At 40.1% G+C, this 25,000-nt stretch overlaps 4 protein-coding genes and 1 pseudogene across 6 annotated transcripts in view; 2 read left to right on the top strand and 3 right to left on the bottom strand.

Moving 5' to 3' along the window:
- The window catches only part of LOC109427854 (dnaJ homolog subfamily C member 7), a 67,391-nt gene that overhangs the window by 26,616 nt on the left and 15,775 nt on the right, over positions 1-25,000 (bottom strand). The gene's annotated exons all lie outside the window — the stretch shown is intronic.
- Positions 1-25,000, top strand: part of LOC109427842 (zinc finger protein 27-like) — a 37,198-nt gene that overhangs the window by 1,972 nt on the left and 10,226 nt on the right. The window lies entirely within an intron of this gene.
- On the bottom strand, positions 840-8,939 carry LOC109427477 (rho GTPase-activating protein gacF; the record flags this gene model as incomplete). 3 transcript variants are annotated; one of them, XM_019703032.3, is given in 7 exon segments in its annotated part: positions 840-1,038; positions 1,099-1,387; positions 1,476-1,690; positions 1,757-2,210; positions 2,276-2,410; positions 2,472-2,569; positions 8,123-8,939. In XM_019703032.3, coding segments are annotated over 7 exon segments (1,415 nt in total), but the record flags the coding sequence as incomplete, so codon positions are not given.
- LOC109427514 (large ribosomal subunit protein uL18) lies at positions 14,967-17,724 on the bottom strand. The gene is made up of 3 exons (XM_019703071.3): positions 17,600-17,724; positions 16,527-17,228; positions 14,967-15,540 (listed from the first exon to the last, which is right to left on the bottom strand). Exons 1-3 carry the CDS (start codon positions 17,600-17,602, stop codon positions 15,352-15,354), a joined length of 894 nt encoding a protein of 297 aa, XP_019558616.1. The 5' UTR covers positions 17,603-17,724; the 3' UTR covers positions 14,967-15,351.
- LOC109417560 (ruvB-like helicase 2) lies at positions 18,433-24,951 on the top strand (annotated as a pseudogene).

Genomic DNA, 25,000 nt, shown 5'->3' with positions numbered 1-25,000 from the left:
GAGATGCGTGGGTGGATCCCAGAAGGCCCTAAGTCGACAGAAACGTGTTTGTTTACGCAATGTTGTTGCGGCCTTTTTAATTGTTGGTCTTGAATTATCAATGTTTGGTTGAAAATTATTTTCAACACTTTATTATCAGTATAAAGGCATTCTATGGTCGAAATTTATGCCGTTTTTCTTTTTGACCCAGTTCCAACCTGGGTTGGAACTGGATGAGATCACAGTTTCAACCCCAACCCGATTTTGGTTTCGCTTGTACTAAAGTTTGTTTGAGTTTGTTTGTTTACACATTTTCCGCCAATCCAGTTCCAACCCAGGTTCAAAAAGAAAAACGGCATTAAAAACAATACCTAATAATGAATATCAAATCAAGCAGACGGACAAGCTGCAAACTGATGCGACTAACATTTCTGGTGACAAAATAGATTTCCCGAGTTTTTCTTGACTTGTTGAGCCTATATAATGACTTGACTGTGCCGATTAGCCTTTCTAGCCAGTAGTTTTCCGACAAAATAAGTTTTGAGATTTGCCAATACACGACTACAGTACACGATAAATACCTGCTGCTGACAGCCGAGTTACTAGGAGATACACAGTTGTTGATGATATTCGCTCCACTACTGCTAATCGTCGACGCTGATGACGTAGTCATTACGTGATTATTCTCGATACCGGACGACGCTGACGTGAGCGCTCCTCCGTGTGGTAGTGGTATGGAATTTTGGCCAGGAACCTGTTGGGGCAGCTGCTGGGATTGCTGTGGCGTGGGTTGTGGGGGTACATTACCTCCGGCCACCACAGTCGCAGCATTCGTTAGCAGACTGGACGCCAGGTTGGTCTGTTGCTGCTGCTGTTGTTGCTGCGCCTGTTGCAACTGTTGACTAAGCGTAGGTTGAGATGCATTAACAATCTGACTGAGGTTGCTCACTGCCGCACCGGATGCATTAGGTGCTACAACTGTGGACGATTGACCGCCACTCGGAACCGACGACGTCGTCGACGAAGATGTGACACTGGACTGGTGTATCGTGCCATTTTCTACAAAGGAGAAATCCGATAAGGCTAAGTTGACTAAACCGTGCTTCATTTCAATCTCACTGGGATGTTGTTTCGCTACAGCTGCAAATGCCGGACCAATAATAGTCTGTATGTGACCACCGGGTGGTGCCTGCGGAGCTACAATACCGCTAATATTAGGTACCACCGCTCCGGCTACCACTGCCGCTGCATTCGCGTGGTTTTTACTCGGTGTTGAACTTATCAAACCCGGCTTACTACTGGACGTATTGTTGGTACTACTGCTGTTACTCACAGCAATGCTTCCGGCAGGGGCTGACAACGCGCTGATGTCCACTTTGTTTGGCCGGATTGCCGTTGGTTTCACCGGCTAGAAAAAATAGCAATTGTTTAGTAAGGAAATGAACTTAGTCAAATTAGAAACTAATTGCATAATTTCCCAAATATTCATAACTCACCGTAATTTTCACATCTTTCGGCCGTTTATCACCACTGCCGTCGACGACAGCAATTGTTGCATCACTGCTGTGGTTGTGCATCGTTGACGCACTGCAGTTCATCACAGGCGATTGCGACGGGCTCGTTCCGGAGATTAAGCTGCTGGGAGATCCTGCGGTTTCGTTACTGTTATTGCTTTCCGTGCCTCCTGGACCCATACCTGCTAAAGGAAGAACTAGAACCCGTAAAGTAAATGAATTTCCACCCTAGGTGAGACCAACGCTCAAACTTTCATTCTCACCGGATATTTCCACTTCATCCAACCCGATGATGTCGTCGTAGATGTACTCGTTCTCTTCGAAATCCGGTTCCTGCGAGGAATCGATGTAGTACTCCACGTCTTCCTTGATCTTTTTGATCTGCTCCACCTCCACACCGTCGTTATCCAACATTCGGAGTAACGTTTCCAGCTTGGTCACGTGGAACTTGTGCCTCTCCAGCTTTCCCTTCAGCTCATCCATTTTCTCCTGCTTGTCCTTGTCGAGCTTTTTCTTCTTCCCCGCTATCAGCGATTCGACCTCGCATTCAAACTGGTCGATCTGAATCTGCAGAGAGCTGATGGACGACGTAAGCCAACTGCTAATCTCCTCTTTTTCTCGCTGCGCGGGGTCCATCTTTTGGGCAGCCCCAAGACCTTCCTTGGAGTATGCTTTCGTTTTCGTTTCCCGCTCCACCACTTTGAAGCGTTCCATTTGCTGCGGAAAGAGCGATCAATTAGAATAGATTTCGGAGTCGGACGCTTCTAACTACGGCCACTTACAGTCTCTATGAGCCGTCGATTCTCCAGCAACGCACTCTTGTCTTTGATCTCGCCGGATGCGATCCATGATTTGATCTGATCACGTAACCTCTGCAGTTTCTTGATTTCCTTTTTGAGATCGGCTTCATATTTTTCCTGAAAAAGATGAAACAACGTTACAGCCATTATAGCAGAATATTACTACGATTTAAATTGCCTTCTGATTGCTGTTCGTAGCATTGTGTACTTTCTGCCAAATATCCTCGAACGTTTCTACACCTTCAGTGACCTTCTTAAGACACCGATCGATTTCACCTGCAAGATGGAAGGGAAATATAATAGTTAGAAATAGGGCTGTGCATTTATCGATATTATCGATAATATCGATATTATCGGATCAAATTTATCGATACGATATCCGATATTGCTCAAACCGATATAAAACGATAACGATAAAGGCTAACTATTCCCGATATTTCTGATAAATTTAAATGTTAAGGTCAGACTTTGTAATAGTTTAATTTTAATTTTAATAAGTTTCATTATTTTAGCAACATCGTTGATCCCATATGTTCACTTGTAACATATGTTTTATTAAAAAGGCACACATATTCGTCATTTTTGTGTTTGTTGCCTTTTAATAAAGTTATCGGATATCGATACGATATCGATAATTTGGAATCCGATATATCGCCGATACCGATATGAGATGAATTGCGTATCGCCGATACCGATAAACCGCCACGATGCACAGCCCTAGTTAGAAATCTACGTGGGAACATAGTTGTAAGCAGGGCCGGATCTAAGGGGGGGCCGGGGGGGCCCGGGCCTCCACATTTTAGGGGCCCCCACAGAAACCATTTTTGGTTCAAGTACTACTCAAAAACAAAGAAAAACTGTATTGCTCATCGCATTTGTACCTCCGAGGGGCCTTCACAACCGCTCGGGCCCCCACAATCCTTGATCCGGGCCTGGTTGTAAGGTACACCGGGACAAGTTGAAACGGGTGGGACAAGTTGAAACGCGATGTTATGAAATAGATTTCAAAACAATTGGGATATTTAAAACGTGTCTTACTGCATCACTAAGTTTTCAAACGAATCATTGACTTTTTGCTTTTCAATGATTGTTTGCCTCGCATTTTTGAAGTGATAAAAAATTGTCAATTCTGCAGCGACGCAGCAGAAAAAGTATCATCGCAATTACTGCGAGTGAGCATATAGGATGATACTTTTCCATACGAATATTCACTTTGGTGGCAGAGAATTATCACTTTGAAATTTTGAGGCTCATATCCAACATGGCTGACGATGCTGATGATGCCGTAAAAAGCCTTAACCTTCACTAAAAGATTGTTTGAATCAAAAACTATGTGCTATGGCAATCAAATTGTTTATCGTCATTAGAAAACATCATGTTAATCCGGCGTTGACATCAGAAATACAAAAAATATGTGGGTTATCATACAAAAAAAATCTTATATCTTATCCTTTGTTTTGACGCGGTAACTGCGAGAAAAGTTTGCAAAATTAATGATCCATTAAACTAATTCAAAGGGAGATTTATCAACGCGTGTCGACAACGACACCAGCAGAGAAATTCAGAAACGCATTGTGGCAGGAAATCGAGCTTACAATGGGCTACGCAGAACTCTACGATCGAATAAAGTTCGCCGTAACACGAAATTAACTATCTACAAAACGCTGATTAGACCGGTAGCCCTCTATGGGTACGAAGCATGGACTCTACGTGCAGAGCACCAACGCGCCCTTGGCGTTTTCGAACGGAAGGTGTTGCATACCATCTACGGCGGAGTGTAGATGGAAGACGGGACTTGAAAAAGGCGAATGAACCACGAGCTGCATCAGCTGCTGAGAGCAGCATCCATCATCCACACCGTGAAAATCGGGAGGCTACGGAGGGCGGTTCACGTCATCAGGAATCAGGATGTGGTGCGCGCAGCGAGCTAGGTGGGTCGATCAAGTGGAGGCGATTTGCGGACCCTTCGGAGAGAACTCGTACGTACAGCAGATGATACGCAGGCCTTAGTCCAGTGGTCCTCAGGCTTACTGTCTACGGGGGCCACAATTGAATTTTACAAGAAGGCTGCGGGCCGCAAGGCATTTAGGAATTTATTTTGATCAATTTTTCATAGTTTCAGGATTTAACTTCAACATACAAGTCATCCTTTATATCCTACAGAATAATGCATCAGAGTCAAAATAAAAAGAGACATATTATTTGGGCAGATGAAAATGATATTATTTGCAGATGAAAATGATTTTAGTTAACCATACTGAATTAAATTAGCTTTTTGTTTTCTTGTATCTTTTGCTTGGGAATTATTTCTTTACTTCTTAAAAGGGCTTTGATAAAAATGTTTGATTTTAGTTTTTACTATCTTTCTACACACTTAAAACAGAATGCCGAGACGGCTGTGCAAATCTCGTTTAAAGTTCGTTTGCTGAAATGTCGGCTAAACGCTTGACGTTTTATGTTAGATGCTAGCGGTACCCATGGGCGCTGCTATGAATAAACTTGACTTTTAGCTGATATCTCAGTTAAATTGCGATTGCCGAGCGCTCGGCGGTGCGAATCTCGACAAAAGAATAAAAATTTGCCGAGCTTAACTTAGTGTGTAATATATCAGGCCAAACATGTCTAAAGGTCCAATCTGCAAAAGAGAGGCTCTCTTTGGTTTCCCTCTCTCTCGTTAATATCTCAGCTGTTTATTTGTATTATGATTGTCTTCTTGCATTGAACGATGGTCAAAACAATCGTCTTTTGATTTGTTCTGCAAAAATAGTTGAAAAGTGTACCATTACATTACAATAATTGAAAGAGAAAGTGAACAAAAAGAGCCTCTCAAATGCAGATAGGACCTATTGAAATGTTTGGCCTGATATTTCAAAATCAGATCGCGGGCTGCACTAAACCTTCTCGAGGGCCGCATGCGGCCCGCGGGCCGCAGTTTGGTGACCACTGGTCTAAGTAATAAGAGTCCTGGGATATATGAGTTTCAATTTCGTAGGTGTTACGTCTGTTTGTCGGTGATTCTTGTTATATCAAAAATAGATGTAACACTGACGTAATATCCATTTCATACATTTCAAGATCCTAACTATTTAGACAGTTGGCGTCCTCGACAAAATTGTTTGGCTGGTCAAGAACTTTCAATTGATGGGCCGTATGATTTCAAATCCTTCCACTAGGAGGCGCTAGAGGGCATACGCATTTTTAGTTTTACTTATCTCAGGATCGTGATTAATTGGAAAGATGCTTGCTTCATTAAAGTTGTTTGGTGGATCAAGGACTTCAGTTAAATAGCCGTATGGTATTAATTTCTGCCACACAGTGGTGGTGGTTGCAAATTTTCAAAAGCATGCCAATTGCATTAATTACCCAAAACACATTCAACAAGCCGTAACTTTATATAAAATATATCAAAAATTCTCAAATTTTGACTGATAGTTCCTCATCTTGTTATCTGAAATTTCTACAAATATGGACTTGATTGGTTAGCTCTACACAAATATGGAGCGCTTTAGGCAGAATCATATTTTTGACTGGTGTTCTATTAACTCTTATATCTTTGGAATTTTGAAAGTTAAGAATTATATATTGATCTTTGATTACTATTTGATTTGAATACAATGTGTCCAAAGTGAAAAAAGCTGTAGCTTGTAGAATACTTTTCAAGAAATTCTAATCCCTTTACTGCTTTTGCAAAATAGAAACTAACGTCTTCTAGTGGCAATATATCGCATCTATTGGTAAATCAACCGCAAGTCCTTTACTTACCAAACAACTTTGCCGAAGAAATCGTATTTCTATGTAATAGGGATCCTGAGATGTATAAAATTTAAAATTTGTAAGTTCTCTAGCGCCGCCTGTTGATGGAACTTTAAATTCAACTATCAATCAACTGTAAGTCTTTGACCAACTTAATAACTTTGTAATTTCGTAAGTGTTCCGTCTGTTGGCTACTGATATCACAGAAATGTTTGGTTTGAGTGGTATTTGATTACGATTAAAAAAAAATACAATGTCACAGTACAATTGGCCTCCTAAAGTGAGGTTAAGTTTTGTGAAATCCCATTTCGTATTTTAGTGATTGAGTCGTTTCAGATAAAATTCAATGTGGGATCGGGGTAGAAAAATTCATTTAATCGATAAATTTACCAAAAAACTAATGATTAAACTGATGGGGAACTGGTATTTCCCTTTCAAACTTCCAAATTTTCACGACATAACCTCAACTTTTAATCGCCAATTACATCGTAGATTTTGGTCAAACACCATCTCCCCCGTCCTTCAAAAGTCTACGTAGTTTATGAACGGGCAATGGTACGCAATTTATAAACGATATCTTGAAAAAGAGCTCATACACAACGAGAACGAAACTGTTTTGAATATAGAACTACGTTTGTCCAATTTAGAAGCCGTCCAAGCCAGAAAGATTTGGTCTTTTCCACAGAACTTTTTTTTCGTGACGTTACAACGCAAACTTCAACCAGATGAAACTCAGGCTTCCGTGAACCGATTTTCTTTCTCTTAGTCTCATTTGAAAGATCTATTCGAGTACAAAGAGAATACAAAATTTCAAATTTGTAACGTTTTCCGTTTTTGAATAAAATTTAAAAATGTTGATTTTTCATGACGTTACAACGCAATAAAAACCCATACTATGATCAGCCATATTTCAGAGTTGTAAAGTCTTCCGATTAAAAATCTTTTTATGCTAAAAAATCCACATACATTTATCTACAAATGATGGAAGACTTTTGAAAAATCAGTGTGTTGGTGTTTTAAATACGACAGTTTGGATGAAAAGTGTGTCTAAATGACTTAAAATCACGATTTTAATGTTAATCTTAATCGTCGTTCATTTTATATTTATTGTCATAATAATATCATATCGGTTACACTTTTGGATGACAAAAGTAATGTAGAATGTGATAAAAATGTCAAATATGCCATAACTCAACTTTGAAAAATTGGTATTGATGATACGGGGCCCGTAGAATGTGTCATTATCATTTGCCACAAAACGTTAAAAATAGTTGAAAATAGTGACTTTTCAACAGAAAAAAGTGACTTTAGTTGAAACACTTGAAAATAGTGACTTTTTAGTGACTGACTGGAAAATAGTGACGCTACCAGGCCTGCAAGAAGGGTAGTCCGGCTAGCTGTAATGTACGTCGTATCAAAGCTTGTGATAATCTTGTTTCTCACTGTAAGTAGAACAAATTTCGCCAAAATAATGAATCGCGATTGAGCCTACATCGAATATGACAACATTTCAGCCAAATTAAGAATTTAGGTATTTAGTTTAACGTTAGCATATAGTTATAAACTTTTCATTAGGTCAAGGAAGCAGGCATTACCGATTAAAACAAATGGATACAAATCGGTTAACTAGAAACCGAGTACCATATCGTCATACTTGGCAATTTTGTACGAAAAACAGCTGGTGGTCTTATTGTTTGTCGGACACTATACATCCGAATTAACAAAAAAAAAATCCTCAAATCAAATTAGGCGTTTATATTCAAGAGTACCTGAAGAATAAAAAAAAAATTGTGCTGCTTTTAGGAAAGGTATTTCCTAGTAACATTCTAAAGCATACACAAAACTAGATGCATTAGCATTCTAGTACGTAGATAAGCATTATAATACAAACAAGCAATAATTACACACTTATAGAATTCAACCTAGGCATCAATAATCACACACGAAAGACACAGGAATGATACTGTGCCAATTCCAGAAACATTGTAGAACAACTGCGGAAAACCAGCAGGAAAAAATAATTGATTTCGGTGGGAAGAAGGGCTTTCCTTCTATTCTTGACGACGTTGTTCTCACCTTGCAACTTTCGCGTCGCAGCCATGGCTATGTATACATCTGGTCGCAGGGATCAGGCATAATCTACGCATACAAAACAGGAACCTCCACTTGCTTCAGCTTACTGCCGGACACCGTCTACGATTGCGAAAATGTCGTGCGCTGACGTTTCCTCCAGCTTTCCACCCGGTGCGACCTGGACGAAAACTTGCAACAAAGGAAGATCGAGGTCAATCCCGGAACAGTGTTTCTCTTCCCTTTCACCACCCAATCTCTTCTGCGTAGTTTTTCCTATTGGATATCAGCAGTCGCTCTGACTTGTCCGAGCCGGAACACTGTGGTTCTCGTTCCGCCGGCCACTACAGGAGGTGCGCATCTACGACGGCCGAACAGCCGAATATTACCCAGTACGGATTACGGAGCGACCGAGCACCAAGAGTGAAGACGAGGGGATCAACTTTCAAGATGGCCGTGTGTACTGGACGAGGAACGATTTTCTTTCGGATTGCGTTCTTGTTTGGTACGCGGAATCGCGCGCGAGCACCGTCGGTTTTTCCTACTATTCGAGAGGGACTAGAACACGAACAATCCGCGGGCACCGAAACATTCGTAACAAACGGGAACCGAACGGATTAAAATGCCTTTTATTGCCACGGTATCCGATAACTTTTTTTTTCTCGTTCGCTTTTCGGGGACACTCTCTGACTGGTGGTGCGAAAACCTTCTGTGTGTGCTGCTGTTCGTGAGAGTTGATTGGACTTTTGTTTGGTGGTGTGTGTTGAATTTTGTGCAATCCGGTTGCGTGTTTTGTGATCGTGTGCAGCTGTCAAAAGATTGGCTGCGGCAGTATTTGGCAGCTGTCATTTGAAAACGTCGGAATATTTTTGATGGGAAATATTTTTCAAGCAAATCTTGCTAAACTCTTGAAAAAGTCCCACTGACGATAAAAATATAAAACTTGATTTTTATTTATTTATTTATCATATTAAGGCCTATCCTTATACGAGTTAACTGTTATGCGCTGCGGTCGAGCCATAGAGGAGAAAGGGGTTTGATGGAAAGTGGGGTGAAATAAAATATTTATTGGAGACGGTAGCTATTTACTTCGGGAACGTTCATAAATTACGTCACGCAAAAATTGCCCATTTTCTACCCCCCCCCCTTCCCCCTTATGTCACACTTTGTGTATGAGACCTCTGAAATTTTTGTATGGGTCGTCACACTTTGCTGAACCCCCCCCCCCTAAAAGCGTGACGTAATTTATGGACGTTCCCTTCGCAGGTTTTTCATTGTTTTGCAATACAGTTAGAGCCTTCAAAACATATGGGTTCCTTGGGAAAGTTTGTTCGGTATTGACGATTTCATGAATTTTTAGACTCCAGTGCAGTTTTGATTTAGTGAGATACAATTTGCACACTCACTAATATTAGTAGGCGTATGCTTGAAAATATTTGACGTTTTACCAACACAAGGGAGACGAGCTCACAGGCAATCTCCAGAGAAATTTGTTCTCGGGAAAGATTTTGCGGTTGGGTACGGTCTGACTACATCAGGTGTAAAACCAAGGAATAGGCCCCAGTGATATGCGCTGATAATTCATTCTAGATCGGGTTGAGTGAGGCAGCTAACAAGACCCAGATTTATTGTCTCGGATTAACCAGTTGGTTCTAGTTCACCCAGATTACAAGTGTTTTGTTACTCCCTAACCCATGAACCTTCCTGTTGACTTTAAATTACAGTTTCTGCCTTACGTGTCCTTCCATATCTGCGGACTTAAGGAATCCCCAGCTTCCTCTATCTGTAAAGAACCACTCAACGAACTTTCTTTCTGTAACAACTACCCCGATCCCTTCACTCTTTACAGCTGCTCCCAGAATTTTAAAGTTGTTTCTGGGTTCTCCAGATTCCTCTAGCTGGTCCCGAGCATCCAGATTTACTTCAGTTTACTCTAAGAAACCCCTTTTTCTGAAAACATGAGCATTTTTCGCCAGTTCTACTGCTATAATGTCGATGCGACGCCTATCAAAACATTCAAACTTCTCACACGTCGAGTCACAAAATCATAACAATGAGAAAAAAAGTTGTTGTCGGGGCAACCGCAAGGAAACGCAGGTGTTCAGTGAGGTGTGCAAATAATCACTGTGCAAATAATATTTGCACAATAGTCTAATAAATTTTGAGATGGTCAATAAATGGGGCACGTTCGATGTAGTACTGGATTTGTAGTAATGAGCTGGATTTATGGTGAGGACAATTCTCCGTTTCTGCTGTGTAATGGTGTAAAAAGCGTATGGGTATTATGATTCCTTGCTCAAACAGCAAAGTTTTGCTCAAACAGCATCAAATTAGACAAGGAATCAATACCCGCGCTTTTTGCTCCATTTCATTGCAGAAACCGGGGCAGAAACGAAGAATAGGAAGCAATTAGTGAAGTACTAGATTGAAAGTAGTGAGCTGGATTTTTGTATGGTGAGATGATCAGTTCTCCATTTCTGTAATGAAATGGTATAAACAGCGTGGGTTATATGGTTTCTTGCCTAATTTAATGCTGTTTGAGCAAAAGTTTGGGTAACTGGTGTTGTTGAAGTTGCAAGAAATAAATAATACAACAACACAGTTACCCAAACTATAGCTCAAATAGCATCAAATTAGTCAGGAAATCATACAACCCACGCTGTTTATACCATTTCATCACAGAAATGAAGAACTGATTATCTCACCATACAAAAATCCAGCTCACTACTTTCAATCTAGTACTTCACTGATTGTTTCCTATTGACCTTCTCACCATACTAAAATTCAGCTCATTACTACAAATCTAGTACTTCACCGATCTGTCCTATTGTCGAAAAACCGTAGAGGTAGAGCACATAAAAAAATCACGGGAATGGTCTATACCCACTCTGTTTGAACGATTTCATTACAGAAACGGAGTAATTGTTACCGCTCGTGTCCTATTGACATATTTATGAATCAGAATAAAAGCTAAACTGGTGAAACATGCAACAAAATGATAGGACTTAAAAAAATAACGGTTGATTAAACGAGCGCTAAATTTGACGTCGTTAAGGACGCGTAGTGCGTCATCAGCATCATTGAAATCTTGCTCGAAATTTCAAAGCTGATAAAACTCAGTCAGCGAAGTGCATATTTGTATGAAAATATATCATCTCATATGCTCAGTGATGATAGGGTATGTGTACCATTCCTTGGCCTAATTTGCAAGCCGCCTTGACAATTTTGCCCATAACTCATGAATTAATAGTACTAGAAATAATATGTTGACCTTATTACACACTCTAGGCAATGCATGTTTCACCAATTGGAAGTAAACTTACGTAAATATTCAAGAATTTACTTAATTAAGCTGAAAAGATTCGATGCCATGGTATGCAACGTTGGTCTATGGTACAAAAATTGGCCTATTAGTGGATACAACGTTGGCCTATTGCTTTCCATGCACTAGAACCACTTATTATCTCATTTTTTCAATATTTCTGCTGAAGTATTATCTCTGTTTATTCACCAATCTTACTTTCAAATTACATATTCGGAGCCAAATTTTCAAAAAACTATAAATAAATCACTTTAACTAAAATTCATTCTTAATCTAGTAACGAAAACAACGCAACCCTATTATTGTGTTATATTTTTACAGTCACCGTACACAAAATCTTTCTTCCTGTTCGTTCTTTCTGGTTCTTACGCAAGAAATGCTGTTGACGTCTTTTTATCGTTGTTTTTGACGTCATTTTACTGATGGGCCAAGATTTGGGTACATAGTGAAAAAAAATGTCCTCAATATTCGGCCCACATTCAATTTGTAAAATAGTTATTATTCGTTGAAAACAAATACACAAGTTCAAAATAGCGTCTTTAATCGTCGCATCAAATGTTCAGTTATTGAAAAGTCAATTCGAAATGTTCCAGAATCATGCCATTTATTATGTTTCCAGCTCAAAACCGAATTAGCGACATTTTTTCTTTGACTTCCGCTGCTTTTGCCTTGCGTTAAACACAATGTCGGAAGTGGGGCGCTGTATTGTACACCCGGTGCTCTATACAGCGCCCCACTTCCGACATTGTGTTTAACGCAAGGCAAAAGCAGCGGAAGTCAAAGAAAAAATGTCGCTAATTCGGTTTTGAACTGGAAACATAATATGATCATGTGTATAGACTACCCACTAAGCCGAAGAATCATGGCGTCTACAAAAGTTAAATAAAGTGACATTTTCATTCAATTTTAATGCTCCAAAGTGCTAAAATTGAAACGAAATGTTACAGTTGTTTGGCGCATAGCTTTTCCGATATTTAGTTATGCGTGTTTGTTTGAGTTTTTGGTTTACATTGAGATAGGCCGAACGAGGGGGCTATGCCAACGAAGCATCCCGATACCCTACTTTTTCTGCTGCTGCAGATTGCCCGTTTTTTATCACAAACGCGAGGCAAACAATCATTGAAAATTGAAAAGACAATGATCCATATGAAAATTCCTTGATGCACCAAGTCACCTTAACGTAACTCGTTAATGGTTTGAAAAATTACCTGAAACGTTAAATCGTTAAATATTATGTTTCCAGCTCAAAACCGAATTAGCGACATTTTTTCTTTGACTTCCGCTGCTTTTGCCTTGCGTTAAACACAATGTCGGAAGTGGGGCGCTGTATTGTACACCCGGTGCTCTATACAGCGCCCCACTTCCGACATTGTGTTTAACGCAAGGCAAAAGCAGCGGAAGTCAAAGAAAAAATGTCGCTAATTCGGTTTTGAACTGGAAACATAATAAATTTTAATTAACGGAAATGTGCCCGCCTCTGATTTCTGCTTTTGATGTTTGTTTGTTTATTTTAGACACTTGACACCAGGGTGCATTCGTGTCGCATGCTTTTGATGCTGTTTGAAAAAAACTTCGGGTAACTATGTTGTTGAAGTTGCAAGAAATAAATAATACAACAACACAGTTACCCAAACTTTTGCTCAAACAGCATCAAATTATCCAGAAAATCATAATACCCACGCTGTTTGCACCATTTCATTGCAGAAATAGGACGCAATCAGTGAAGTACTAGATTGAAAGTAGTGAGCTGGATTTTTGTATGGTGAGATGATCAGATCTGCATTTCTGTAACAAAAAAAGGTGCAAACAGCGTGGGTTATATGATTTCTTGACTAATTTGATGTTGTTTGAGCAAAAGTTTGGATAAATGTGTTGTTGAAGTTACAAGAAATAATTAATACAACAACACGGTCACCCAAACTTTTGCTCAAACAGCATCAAATTAGGCAAGACAACATATAACCCACGCTGTTTGCGCCATTTAATTGCAGAAATGGGGAACTGATCATCTCATCATGCAAAAATTCAGCTCACTACTTTCAATCTAGTACTTCACTGATTGCGTCCTATTGTGTGAAGATCATCTCATCCTACAAAAATCCAGCTCACTACTTTCAATCTAGTACTTCACTGCGGGTTTTTTTTTCTGGACAAAGTCTACGCTCCATACAAATGTTATTTTTTTTGTATGGACAAAAGTCTACGAGGGGGAAGGGGAGTCTGAGTTGGCCACAACCTCTGGTTGAAGACGGTGTATTAGTCTTTTTTTTAATTTGGTCTACGTGGTTTGTTGGCGCGAGTTTCCTGCTGTAAACGAAACACACTGCTGTGAAAATTGGTTTCTAAGTCGTCCGAACATTATTAATCTCTAACGAACTGTCTTACTCGACGCACAACTTAACACTAAATATTCTAATTAATTAATTCCTATTGGACAATACAGTTGCCAGTTTCACTCCAAATACACGCGATACCGTCGCAACATGGTTTATGAACAGTCCCAGAGTACTTTCGTGACACTCGTACGTCAGCCGCCCCTAACATGGAAAGCAGACGATGCTATGAGCTGCTCATCCTGAAGAAGCGACTTGGGTTTGTAGAAGTCCCCAAAACCTCCCATCTTGATTGTGCTTCTTTTCCCCCGAATGGCCCGTTTCCCCGAAAGTTATTTCACAGAATGACTCGTTTCCCCGAAAAGAATATACATTACATTTTTGTTCGAAATGAACACTTGCCACAAGATTTTCGTGATCCTGGGAACTAAGTTGTTCAAAACGGGTAACCGATCATCTAGAAAGAACAAGCAGCAAAGGAAAAAGGGAGTAATTTTTCATTGAGCAGTGTTTCTTCAGGTCTGAGAAGCATGAAAGAACCGCCTATAAAATAAAGATGGGTGTGATTCGGGGAAAAGTAGCACAACCGCTTGTAGCCAGGCAGGTACTACGGGGAGGAGATACTGGACAGGAAATAGTTCTGAACAACGCTTTGGCTTTATTGTGTCATCAGAAGATAGAAAACGGTATATTTGAACTGTGAATCAATCAATCGAAATGACAGCGCCGCGTAATACGGAGATGCGTGATGCCAAGTAAACAGTATCGCCATCTGTGGTTTCATGATAAAAAAGAAGTTCAATCATATATAGCTTACGCTCGTTATTCACGTAAAAATCATTAACTGTGCTGACATCCCTAGTTTGTAGAAGTCGTGTTCCTGCGGTAGGAGAACGTACGTATTTTCGGCAGTCTTGTTCTCTTCGTCATGGGATTTTTTTTTTAAACCTGTTGAACTCAAATCGGCGTCAAACCTTTCCAAATCAAGCTGAGTTATACGACCAAGTTTCAGGTGATTTGGCCTACAAAACCCTCCGTGACGAAGAGAATAAACCTGCAAAGTCACCCTAGCTTAGAATATTTGCCCCTTAAAAAATCAAAACGTTTGAATACTAGAACATTTGCATCAATAGAAATAAATTGGGTTCTATATTTTCACTGTAGTGTACCACAGCGAGAAAAATAAAAATGTTCATAATTTTTAAATTTCAATATATTTTCAAAGCTTAATAATATATTCCTTACGAAACTAGATAGTTATCCAGAGAACGTGAACATCTCAGTAAAAAGCCAACATTTTCTCGCGTAGCAGCTGAATAAAAAACATTACATTTATTCAAAAATACATACATTGCTTAACTATTTAGGTGTACCTAAGCATGATAGATAGGTTAATCTGCAAGAATGCGTAATTGTAATCCGGCGGCGCATCTATTCTATCGCAATAGCAGTAAGTAATGTTCGATGAGAAAAGTAGTAATGCTCTTACATCCAGCAGCTGATGGTTAATCGCAGTCGGAAAATGTTCGCCACCGATGGTTTCGTGGCTATCCACTGGAGCATAACAGCAAAAGAAAAGTTTAGGCTTCGACATCGGCCTGGATCTTGGCCAGGAAGTCGGCCTTGTGCTTGGCGATTTTCGCCTTGCGGGCTTCGAGGGTCAGCTTGGCCAGGTTGAAGCGCTTCTTGGTGACCTTCTTCTCCGGCTTCTTGTGGAAGGCAGGATCCTTACGGATGCCGGCGTGAGCGTTCTTGTAGATGGTCTCAATCTGTAAATGGAATTGGAAGGTGAAATTTAATCGTGTCTATGTATACTGATAAAAGAAAAGGTAGAATAACAGGTACAGCGAACTTGTAAGGAGGGCTGGCGTTCCGTTCTGTCTAATAGGTAGGGTGCGATACTGATAGCTGTTGTTACTAGAGATCGTCATGAAATTTTTAAAAAAGTATGTCACAATACTAACAATCGAGATATTGATTGTCTGCAAAATTTGTCAATGACTTTACGAAACAATCCTTAATCATTTGCTAGGCCTCTCATTTTTACAAATCTTATCAACGTTTCTAAAGTAGATGATCTGCCTACAACGATACAATTTTCTCTGCGTATCCCTAGTCGTAGATAACAAAAGTAGCTTTTTTCAATGTGTATCTTAGTATCCTTGAGTGGATTGTCATTATTTCCATCACTATAAACTGAATTATGAAGTTACCGCATTGACACTATTTAAATGATGTCCAAAGAAAAAGCAGGAAATACCGAAACAGCACCATACAGATTGACAAAAATTCTTTCAAGCCAAAATTTTCTGAAATTTACTACGATATTCGCTGAAATTATTTTGATTGGGACGAATACTAAAGCACTTTGTTTAATATGTAATGTATCCGATACCCTACATCTGAATGAAATCTACTGCCAATCATCCCAATTACTTTCACGAATTCCTCGTCATTCTGAGCATCTGAAACTAGATCTGGATTTCCGTCAACTATTCAATATGCGTAATTTAAGATCGTCACGACACCTAACAAGCTCTTCTGATTGCTGTTCAATCTTCCAATTGATTTCAAATAGGTAAATGTTTGATAAAAATTAGGAAGTCTTCAAGATTGAAACCTCGAAGACTCCGAACTGATTATCAAGAGTTTACTGTGGTCCATTTTCGGAATCGGCTGGAACTGCATTTGTTCCAGCAGAAATTTGGGAATGGACGTAAGAATGAATTGAAAACAAAACGATCAAAATACTCACATCATCAGCCTTGATTCCCAGACCGATGTACTTGCTGAACTGACGCTTGTAGGCATCCTCGTCCTCTTCCTCCAGGGTACGCATGTAGTCGGCGACGTGCTGTCCGAAGATGTGAGCGCGGTGGACTTCAGCGTTGAAGCTCTTGTTCTCGGCGCTGTAGCCTGGGAAACGCTTGACGGAGTGGGGGATGTTGAGGCCACCATCGACGGCACCCTTCATGGCACCGAAGACGCGAGCTCCCGTGGTGGTACGGGCCAGACCGACGTCCAGGTAGCAACGGAAAGCTCCTGGGCCATCGTCGACTGGTTCGACCAAGTATTCCTCGCCGGTCACATCGGTACAGCCAGTGTACAGAGTGTCCAGACGAAGTTTTTGCAGGATGCGGCGGGCAACCAGCAGTCCCGTGCAGTAAGCAGCAGCGTAGTTGGTCAGACCGACCTTGACGCCATAGCGTGGCAGCTCGTGGGAGTAAGCGGCGCACACAATACGATCACCCTCAATGCGAGCGTAAGCGATCTGGCAGGTGATGTCACGGTTGCTCAAACGGACAATCAGACGATACTTCGGGGTGTTGTACTTGTTCTTGTCCTGGAAGATCAGACGCTTACGGGCATAGTAGTCGGTCTTGCCCTCACGACGCCGGCGGAACCTGACCTGGTAACGCTTGAAGTACTGCTTATTCTTAACAACCTTCACGAAACCCTGTTGGAAGAAACAAAAACAAAACCAATAAGAAACTGTCAACACTCAATTTTAGGTTAGAATCTCCCCATGCCAACGGATAACCGAATCGAAATATTTGCGAATGTTTACGTTGATTCCGGATTGATTTTTCCTGTGCTATTAGGTAAGATATAAGTAATTTATCACCGAAATTAGGAACATTACCTTCAGAAATTAAAACTTAAGCTTCCAGAAACTAAAAATAGCACGGAGAAATGGTGACGCAGTCCCGGATGGACGTAAACATTTCTAACACAAATTTTCTAACTTATCTAACATACTAACAATTCCACATAACGCAACTAGCGATAAACTACGATTTTACACTAGAAACATAGTAATTAACTTACCATTTTGCTGAAAAAATGGAAAATTAGACACTCGCTACGTTAACACGTTTTCTACACGTCGGTGTCTGCGGGAAAAAGAAAAAATTAAAGATGGCGTTTTGACAGCAGAGTCCACGAGAGAGCGAGAGAAGAGAGCAAGAGAGAGAGAAATTGCATCAGCAGTTTGACGTTTGCTGCGGGTTGCCCGAAGCGAAACTTAACGAATATTTGTCTGTAGGAAACACTTTTGAAAAGGACCGATGACGATAAAAATATTAAAAGATGAAACATTGGGTTTTTAATTTTGATAAATGTATGGAATTTTTATTGTATTCAAAAAAGCACCTTTTTTCTGAGCCACTATGATTTTTTTCAGATTTTTTAAACTTTTTTTTGATACCTAAAATCAATTCCAAAGAGATTTTTTCAAATCTCCTTTTGACAGATGGGCAAAACTGCTTGACAGTTCCACCCAGTACAGAATCCGACGAATCGCTCCCATACAAACTTAAAATCGATTTTTAAATAGGTTCCCGGGCACCAAAATTCATGAAAATTTGGATTTCGGTTCAGTTTGGCATGCAGATTCAGAATATGGAATTATTTCAACACCGTTAAAGAAGCCAATTATTGTTTAAAGGCCATTTCATAAGTTGCGCCTTATGGAAATCTTTTATTTTTTTTATTTTATTTGGCTGAGTGAAGGCTTAACCCGGGAGCGGTCGCATCGTGTACTGAGTACACGCAATATGAACAAAAAACGCGTGTGGTATTGCGCGCAAACCCCAAAATTTTATTCCCACCTTTGGGTTTCCGCGCCGAAGACCCAGCGCCAGATTCGGCGACACAGAGACATGACAGCAGTTGCCGGACAGTTGGTAATCCTGATAATTGGGTTGTTTAGTGAATTAAATATTGCCATTTTCTTTAGCTTAATCGAAAGAGCTCATTTTTCTGAGTATAAGGTGATTTTATTGCGCCCCGATTCATTTGTTTTGATGGTTAAATAAACAAAGCAGTTTTAATTTCCGTGGCTAGAATGACAGTTCAATCGATAAAGTGACAGTTCGCCCCGAACAAAAAATTTTCCCCATACAAACTTTGAATGCATTTTAAAAATAGTTCCCGGGCACCAAAAATGATGAAATTTTGGATTTCGACTAATTTTTGGACGGAGATTCCGATTATGCAATAATCAGGACATCCCTAAAGAACCCAATTGACGGCGGTCATCAGTTAGTTGTGAGAGTGGATTGTTTTCATGCAAATAGAGCATTTCGCTGAAAATGCACGTTAATTAAATAAATATTGACAGATTTCTAGCTGTGTTAGTGTGGAACTTAGCGGTTAGCTGTATCGCGGAAGCCATCGCTGGAAGAAAACGTCATTGAATTCAACGAAGCATCGAAAATTTTCAGTGAGAAAAGCAATACATAGTGTGAGCGTGATGTCGCTGAGGGTAGTGAAAGACGCGACTCACGGAGAAAAATATAAAGTTTTATCAATCATATTGCGGACGCAAACAAGCATATTTGTGCACTGACTATTATATAAGCCCTTTTTGAGATTGTATTACGCTTAATACCATTGAACGAAGAATAACAGAAGCTTGAAATGATCAGAAATGATGAACTGATCAGAGCAAAACATATGGTTGACTCGATCATATTAGGCATACATCAACAACACAGACGAATTTATACAGACGTAAGAGTGCGGTACAAACCAACAAAAAATTTCGGTACAATGTTTTCTTCTTTTTCTTTGGACATGAGTTTTCCGAGGGGACTTGTGATTACCGTTTTGACCTTGTTTTTAAGCATTGGCTTACCCCTTCTCGCCAAGTTTTGACAGTTTCTACCCTTTTTCGCCTGCTTTCGCCTCGCTCGCCTAACAATGTTTTGTTTACTCTGCTTTTGTTTGAAAAACTTGGTGCATGGTCTGAAAAATTCATTTAATGCCGTCTAAGATCTATATTTTTTCGATGCGCTCGAGAAAATGCTGATGTTGAAGGCAAGGTGGAAGATGGAGGCAGTTCCTCATCCTGGATTTCAGTTCGTGCCCAGCGGAAACCGGGAAATATCTTTACCAAAAGCCGTTCGTTGTCGTTTGAAATGGTAAGTAGCAAAGAGTCACTCTTGTTGCTGAGCTGCCGCCAGCAACTCACCCATGGATGACATTACACCAATTCTGGCTGCGCAATAATATTTCCAATCTTTGATCAATCCTATTTTATCTTTTTCGTCCTGTTAATTTCACAGGTGGGCTCGGGTTGGACGATATGCTGGAAGCTCGTGCCGTGTCCCAGGGCATGGACCAGAAAGACGCCCGGCGGGCTGCCGGCCTGATGGGGCAGATTGTGCATGAAGGGAAAATAGTCGGGCGGTGTATTTTGTTGACCGGGGAGCCTAATGTGGGAAAGACGACCATTGCCGTGAGGATAGCAGAGGCCCTTGGCAACGAAACACCCTTCACGAGGATGCCCGGTTTGGAGATCCATTGTGCAAAGGTGTTGCAGTTAGTTCCCATCAAGGAGAAGACGGAAGCCATCAAGGGTAAAGTTGTGGAAATACAGATCGATCGTCCGGCTTCCGGCACGGGGCAGAAGGATGACAATCAAGATCACGGATATAGAGACATACTATGATCTCGGAAACAAGATCTTCGAGTACTTTATGAAGGAGCAGATTCAAGCTGGGAATGTCATTACGATTGATAAGGGTTCCGGGAAGGTCAGCAAACTGGCACGGCCAAAATACTACGATGCCACAGGAGCTCTAACAAGATTCGTCCAGTGCCCGGAGGAAGAGCTGCAGAAGCTGCTTCACGAAATCGATGTAATCTATAGCAGGACAACGGATTCTTGACGCTGTTTGCAGGAACACCGGTGGGATCAAACAGGAAGTCCGCGATCAGATCATGGAGTGACGCGAAAAGGGTAAAGCGGAAATCAATCCCGGAGTGCTGTTCTTCGGCGAGGCCCATATGTTGGATATCGAATGCTTTTCCTTTCTGAACAGGACCTTGAAAAGCGATATGGCCCCGGTCGTAATCATGGCCACCAATCGAGGCATTACCAAAATCCGTGGAACCAATTATTGCAGCCCGCACGGAATCCCAATCGATCTGCTCGATCGAGTGATCATCATTTGAACGGTTTTCTACTTAGCAAAGGAAATCAAAGAAGTTCCAGACTGCCTCTTTTCGCATAACAGTCTCTTGTGATAGGAAACCCAGCAAATTTGGGACTGTCATGCGAATAGGGGCAGTAAAGATTCGCTGCGACGAAGATGATTATTAAAAGGATTGCCACTGAGACCAGTTTGCGCTTACGCTATTCAATCGAATACGACCGCCAGCTTGGTCAGCAAGAGGCGCAAGGCGGAGGAAACCACGGAAGAGAATATTCGGAAGGTGTATTCCTTGTTTTTGCACCAAAAGCGTTCCAAAAAAGATTATGAAAACAACCAGGACGAGTGCTATTCTACGACGACAGCTTGTTACAGGCGGGTCAACAGGTAATGGAAGTAGAGACTTAGGGGTCGTGCACAAATTACGTCACGCATTTAGGGGGAGGGGGTATGGGAAAAGGTGACGATCCATACAAAACAATTTAATGTCCCATACAAAAAGTGCGACATATGGGGAAGGGGGTGGGGGGGGGGGGGTGGTTGAATAAGGTCGATTTATGCGTGACATAATTTGTGTATCACCCCCCACTAACTAATCAACCATTGTATAAGGTATTTGCTATCATTCGAAAAGATATGTGTGTTATATATGGATTCCATTCATACAAGTTACATATTCATGCGTGTTGATAGTCGTACAAAGCTAATAACTACTAATATTATTATTTTGTTTTCTGTATCATGCCCTGGCTAAGTTCGCAGGGGTTGACGGTATTAAAGTGAAGCAGTTTCATTTTGATTATTGTAATGAAGTGTCCTTTAGTGAAACATATCACCTTTTTAACACTTTAACCCTTTATAAGGCCGAAAAAAACTAGAAGAGTTATCATCGCATACTATTACGCAAATGATTATATACATGAATACATGTACAAATCAATTTTTGTTTAAAAGAAACTCTCAAAAACGCTGGTGGCAATATAGTTGCCACTGCCCGTTAACCCCAAAAACTAGCTTTTGTATGACAGCTCCGCTCAGTACAAAATGCGACGAGGGGTGATTCGACAAATCGCTCTCATACAAATTTCAAATTGATTTTTAAATAGGTTCCCGGACACCAAAATTGATGAAAATTTGGATTTCGGCTCAGTTTGGCATGCAGATTCAGAATATGGAATTATCTCAACACCACTAAAGAAGCCAATTTGTGTAGGGGTAGGCGGGGCATAATGAGCACCTTGCATTTTCACTGTAAATCTTCAAATTGACAAAACAAATTGCTTGATTGTAGCCTAATTATCTAAAATCCAATTAGTTGATGACAAAACATTAGTCAAAAAATCTGTTTACTTTGAAAAATTAATCAAAATGCGTAAAGTGGTCTTGTACTGGAAAAATATTATAAGAATCAGGTGACCTAAAATAAGGTTTTGGGAATCAAAATCACAACTTAGTGGGCATCTATCAATTTTCTTGATATTCCCTAGGCCAATGAAATGTATTTGTAGCACTTTTCAACTATTTGTATAATTATTTTGTTGAAAATATATACTTTAAAGAGTTGGTAGTAGGGTGGGGCAAAACGAGCAACTGGTGAAAAAATAACGAAAATGGTAAACATCTTCAACAAACGAATTTTAATTTTGGTTTTCTCTGTTTTGATGCATATAGTAAGGTTTTGTCTGTAACTTTCAATTTATTAGCTTGAAAATTTCAGTATCTGAATATTATCACCGTTTAAAAATTTCTCAATAGAAGACTCCTTGGAACCCCACATTTCCCTACAAATTAAACCCCGTCATCCCTTCAAATTCTCATTGCTTATTGCCGGTATGCTTTATCATTGACAAGAATAGTCAATTTGCATTTGATTGTGTACAAAACTGATATTGATCATCCTGCCCCACCTAGGGTGCTCATTATGCCCCACCCCCAAAACGCAACTCGTGATTTTATATGTTTTTAAAAACATAAAATTCTACAACATTTATAACTTTATTCGGAATTTCAACGATTAGCTTTTGTCAGTTAAGGTTCAAATGAAGATTGAACGTTAAAATTACACATTGGTTGCACTTAATTTACTGGATTTGGTGGCAAAATGCTTAAGCTGCTCATTATGCCCCGCCTACCCCTATCATCACAAATCAAATTAAACATTTTACATCTGTAGGTACAGTCATAGCACAATCATGGGTCACCCACAATTATGGGTCACCCACAATTATGGGTCATTTCCATTTGATTAACATCGTGAACTGACTGACTAATAATTGTGACAGAGTGACCCATAATTGTGCAATGACTGTAATTAGGATTTTCAAAATAAATTTATTTATTGAAAGGCCATTTAACACTGATCAATTGTTTTGAAATTAACTTTCATTTATCATTATTTGTTGATCGCTTATTCGTTGCAAGTCCCTTTCAACTGGTACGCAGGCCATTTCATTTTTATTTTGTCTCATTTTAACTAGTAATGGTTTGTTTTAATTAGGTTCTTGTCCTCACCATTGCTAGTAGCAACCATGGTAGCAACTTCAAATTTTTTGGTCAATTTTAATTACCCTAAATACTCCAAATTACGGTTTATTAAAATTTGCATCTGGTACGGTTAGGGCGTTAACAGTAAACGCCCAAGATAACGTTTTATTAAAATTTGTCTCCTGAGAAGGTGGACGTGGATACCGACTTATGTCAAATCCTATATACACTCCATCTGGTACGGTCAGGGCGTATACTGTAAACACCCAAATTTTTGAAAATGTACACCACGTGGGTGGTGGTAGTTATCACATTAACCATTTTACATGATAATTTTGAAAAATAAATCGTTTTTGACTTTAAAATAAAGCTCCTTAGTCGTCGACTAACCGTGACTAAGGAGGACGACAGGGCTGATAAACTATGTTTTATATCCTTCAAAAGAAGAATATTAAAAGATGTTAATAAGTCCAAGGCTTGTGCAGTATCTGCTGTGTGGTCCAATGACCACCCGTATTTTACTACCTTAGGTAGACATAATGAATCATACCTAGATATTTAGGTACTGTAATGAATAGTATGTAGCTAGATATCCTATGCGCACAACCATTAGGTAGACACTACACTATGATCAGAAGAGAAAAAAATATGAGATTCTGTATTGGAGAAGTACGATCATTTTCAAGGTAATCAACCCAAGTTGAACTTATTTGTAATTTCATCACAAAATCATCACTAAAAGTGTATTGTTTAAGCCTTAGTAGATTCATTTGGTAGAATACTTGAACTTAGGTTAGAATACTAAAACCCTTAAGATCCTAGGCAAAATAAGCCATTTTTTTGTAAATTGTGGGCTGCGTGGTTAGCGGCGCCAGCCATTTAGGCACAATGTAAGCCACGGATTGTGGTTTTGATTCCCCCATACTGACACAGTCTTTACAGTCTCTGGCTCTGACTTTTATAATTTATGAACTTTTTATCGACTTTTAGCACAGCTTATATTGAAAAGTAGAGAAAAAAAAACAATTTGATATGTACGATGTTATGAGCGGCCCATATAGCCGAGGCGGTAAACGCACGGGTATTCAGCATGACCATGCTGAGGGTGACGGGTTCGATTCTCGGTCGGTCCAGGATCTTTTCGTAATGGAAATTTCCTTGACTTCCTTGGGCATAGAGTATCTTCGTGCCTGCCACACGATATACACATGCAAAATGGTCATTGGCAGAGGAAGCTCTCAGTTAATAACTGTGGAAGTGCTCATAGAACACTCACTAAGCTGAGGAGCAGGCTTTGTCCCAGTGAGGACGTCACGCCAAGAAGAGGAGAGGATGTTATGAGGGTTCATCCTAAGGCCCCCCATCTTGCCCCACACCACCCTAATTTTAAACATTGTAGTGAATGCAATCATAAACAAGTCATTTTTGAAATTTTATTTCAGTTATTCCTGACAACCATGGATGATATTCATCAATCGCTCCAGGATCAAATCAACTGCCAGTCCAACGATACTTCTTGGAGGAACTAATCCGTCGTCAAACAGAAATCTCACTATCGTTACATCCAGAGTACCGCGACCTACGCTATAACTTCAAGTATTATTACTTTAATCATACGTGTGATAATTGTTTTAGAATATTCAATAAATAAAATGGGGCGCTGGGGTCGGAAGTGATTTTGCTGTAACATATCCGACAAAAGCCAAGCAAAATAACGACTTAAACTAAGTCTAAAAGCAGAGGTTTGATCTAATAGGGTTTTACACGTCCTCCCGAATTGCATGGTCATGTAAGTAATTTACTATTA

This window comes from Aedes albopictus, chromosome 2 (genome assembly GCF_035046485.1).
Source record: "Aedes albopictus strain Foshan chromosome 2, AalbF5, whole genome shotgun sequence".
NCBI lineage: Eukaryota > Metazoa > Arthropoda > Insecta > Diptera > Culicidae > Aedes > Aedes albopictus.
The sequence above is the reverse complement of the archived record's forward strand: the minus strand, read 5'-3'. Positions and strand labels throughout refer to the sequence as shown.

Coding starts and splice junctions, on each gene's coding strand:
- LOC109427514 (XM_019703071.3), bottom strand. Junction 15,541..16,526: donor TGGGAATCAAGGCTGATGAT/GTGAGTATTTTG, acceptor TTCCATTTACAG/ATTGAGACCATCTACAAGAA.